Raw genomic sequence first — 2,292 nt, 5'->3', positions numbered from 1 at the left:
ACCTGCTCGGGGCAGGAAAGACTGCTGGAGTCAAATAACCCCAGGAAGGTGCGCATCCAGTGTCCTTTTGAAGATCTTGAGAAATAACAACCCGATTACCTACCCATCAGCCCTCTTGTCTCTCTGCAAGTTGTGTACAGAGTCAAGCCCATACCGTTCTCTAAAGAAGTGCGAAGTTTCAAGAAGTTAAATGAATAAAGGTTATCAAACAAAAAGAATGTACTTGTTGTAGAAAACAATGATTAAATCAAGGCTTCCTGACCAGTAATTTAAATCAATTTGGTTTAAATCAAAGCAACCCTGGAACTAGAATATAAAAATCATATCTACCCCACTGTTAAACCCTGCATGCCTAGTATTCACAAGCATGCAGAGCCAACTAGCCAGTCCCACCCCAATCATATTCTAACAATTTATTCGTGTATTTGGGATTAAACCTGGTCTGACCTCAGACAAATCCATACTAGAAGAGAATGTCAAAGAACGGCACAACACAAGTTTTTAAAAGAAAATACCCTTTCAGATCGTTGTGGCTGACCTAAAGTAACCTGGAGGCTTCCAGGTAGAAGACTGTGGTGGCCATACTTTAAAGCAACACATTTTTTACCATAACAAGAAACATTTACCATATTGCATGCTGCTATCTCATCACATGCCTCTGCACTAGCGGAACAGAAGAAAGCCTAAAGCCTACAGCACCTCAGAGAAAGAGCACTCAGCCAGTCTGTGGCTAGCACGATCCTTGTCTCAACAAAAGGCTACAGTTCCAGAAAGTGTTCCCGTTATTTCAGTTTGTCAGGGCACCTTTTGAAGAATTCTGGACTGTGGGGTTTAAACTACAGAGCTTGAGGATTTGTTTGAGAGAAGAATCTATAAAAGTTGGTTACCCTAACAACTAAGGCTTTAAACCAGGGGTGCCAAACTTAGCTGGCTCCATAAGTCAGATGAGCAGTGTGGGACCAGTCCATGGGCTGGACTGGACCCACAAACCGACCTTACTCCAACTGCTGCACACAGCCGCTCTGGCACTGTGATGCATGTGGCGGCCACTTCATGGACATTGTACGGAGCCATCCAGTGCACCCTGCATGCTGCCTTTGGATCACTTGGAGACCCACAGACAACAATAGGAGCTGGATGACAGAGCTCTGTAGGTTGGGTCAGGCCCATGGGCCATATCTTTGACATCCCTCCTTTAAACAGAGCTCTGAGTCCCCATAAGAGCTTGGACTCCCACTTCAAGAGCGCAGGTCAACACAACCATAACTGTCATGTGCTCATTGGTAATGGGGCCTTTCTAGCCCCCATTCCTTAGCAGTTAGTATGCATACACCTGTGTGCACATCTGACTACATGGCCCAGTGTACATAAACCCCTATATACAGTGCACATACATGCATATGCAGGATCAGGGAACCACAGAGAAATCAGGCTGGAAGAGACCTCCAGAAGTCATCTAGTCCAACCCTGTGCCTGAGGGCAGGATCATCCCTATCCAAACCACCCTGTACAAAACCACTGTCTAACCTCTTAGCAAGGCTGCTGTCAACCCTGACACAAACCAGACATAACACCCTAACCTGTCACAGGTAAAGTATGGGGACCTCAGCACGCAACATCCTCTATCAAATACAGATTCAAGATATCCTAGGGAAGAGGACCATGACCCGACACAGAAGGCAAAGCCCCCACCCCCCAGTCCATGCTTATCTGACCACAGGGTATAATTCTTTCCTGAACCTGACAACTGGCCTGACCCTGAGCAGAGGCAAGACCCTCAAGCCAGGAACCTCCAAGTCCCAACAGGAGCCCTGATGCCCCACAGTCAGCCCCAGACTCAGCTGCAGCTCACACCAATGCCCCAGAGGGGAGCCAAGCGCACAGCGTAGGAAATGCCCAGAGCAGACCACAGTGCCTAGTTCACCCTGGCTGTGGCCGCCTCTTCTCCAACACCTCCAGCGGCAGCTCCTTGGGGCCCACCATCCCGCTGCCCCACGCGGGCCCCTCCTCTCCTCCCCTTCCCTCTCCGCCCTGCCGGGCAGCACCAGGGACCTCGACACCCAGTCGCTCCTCACCATGTCGTCGTGGCCGGGCCCGTCGGGCTGGAGGCCGCCGGGCCCCGGGCTGGCCCTGCCCTCCGGCGTCTTTCTCTCGCTGGGGCCCTTCCCGCCGCCGCCGCGAGCTGCACGCCGCCGCCGCCCCCACAGGTAGAGCGCGCCCGCGCCCAGCACTAGCGGAGCTCCCAGCGCCAGGGCCAGCTGCCAACGCGGCAGCCCCGCCGGGCCCGGCCCC

General features: G+C 52.2%; 1 protein-coding gene across 1 annotated transcript in view; it reads right to left on the bottom strand.

Annotated features, from left to right (window-relative positions):
• Nucleotides 1-2,285, bottom strand: part of TOMM70 (translocase of outer mitochondrial membrane 70) — a gene marked incomplete at its 5' end in the record, with an annotated part of 44,677 nt that extends 42,392 nt beyond the window's left edge. The window contains one exon of the mRNA XM_019523739.1: nucleotides 2,076-2,285. Within this exon, the coding sequence (XP_019379284.1) occupies nucleotides 2,076-2,285 (210 nt within the window). The remainder of the gene's footprint in view (nucleotides 1-2,075) is intronic.
• Between the last annotated feature and the right edge of the window lie 7 nt (nucleotides 2,286-2,292).

Source organism: Gavialis gangeticus, unplaced genomic scaffold (assembly GCF_001723915.1).
Source record: "Gavialis gangeticus isolate Ggan-Ray unplaced genomic scaffold, GavGan_comp1, whole genome shotgun sequence".
Lineage (NCBI taxonomy): Eukaryota > Metazoa > Chordata > Crocodylia > Gavialidae > Gavialis > Gavialis gangeticus.
This window is presented reverse-complemented; position numbering and strand designations above follow the sequence as displayed.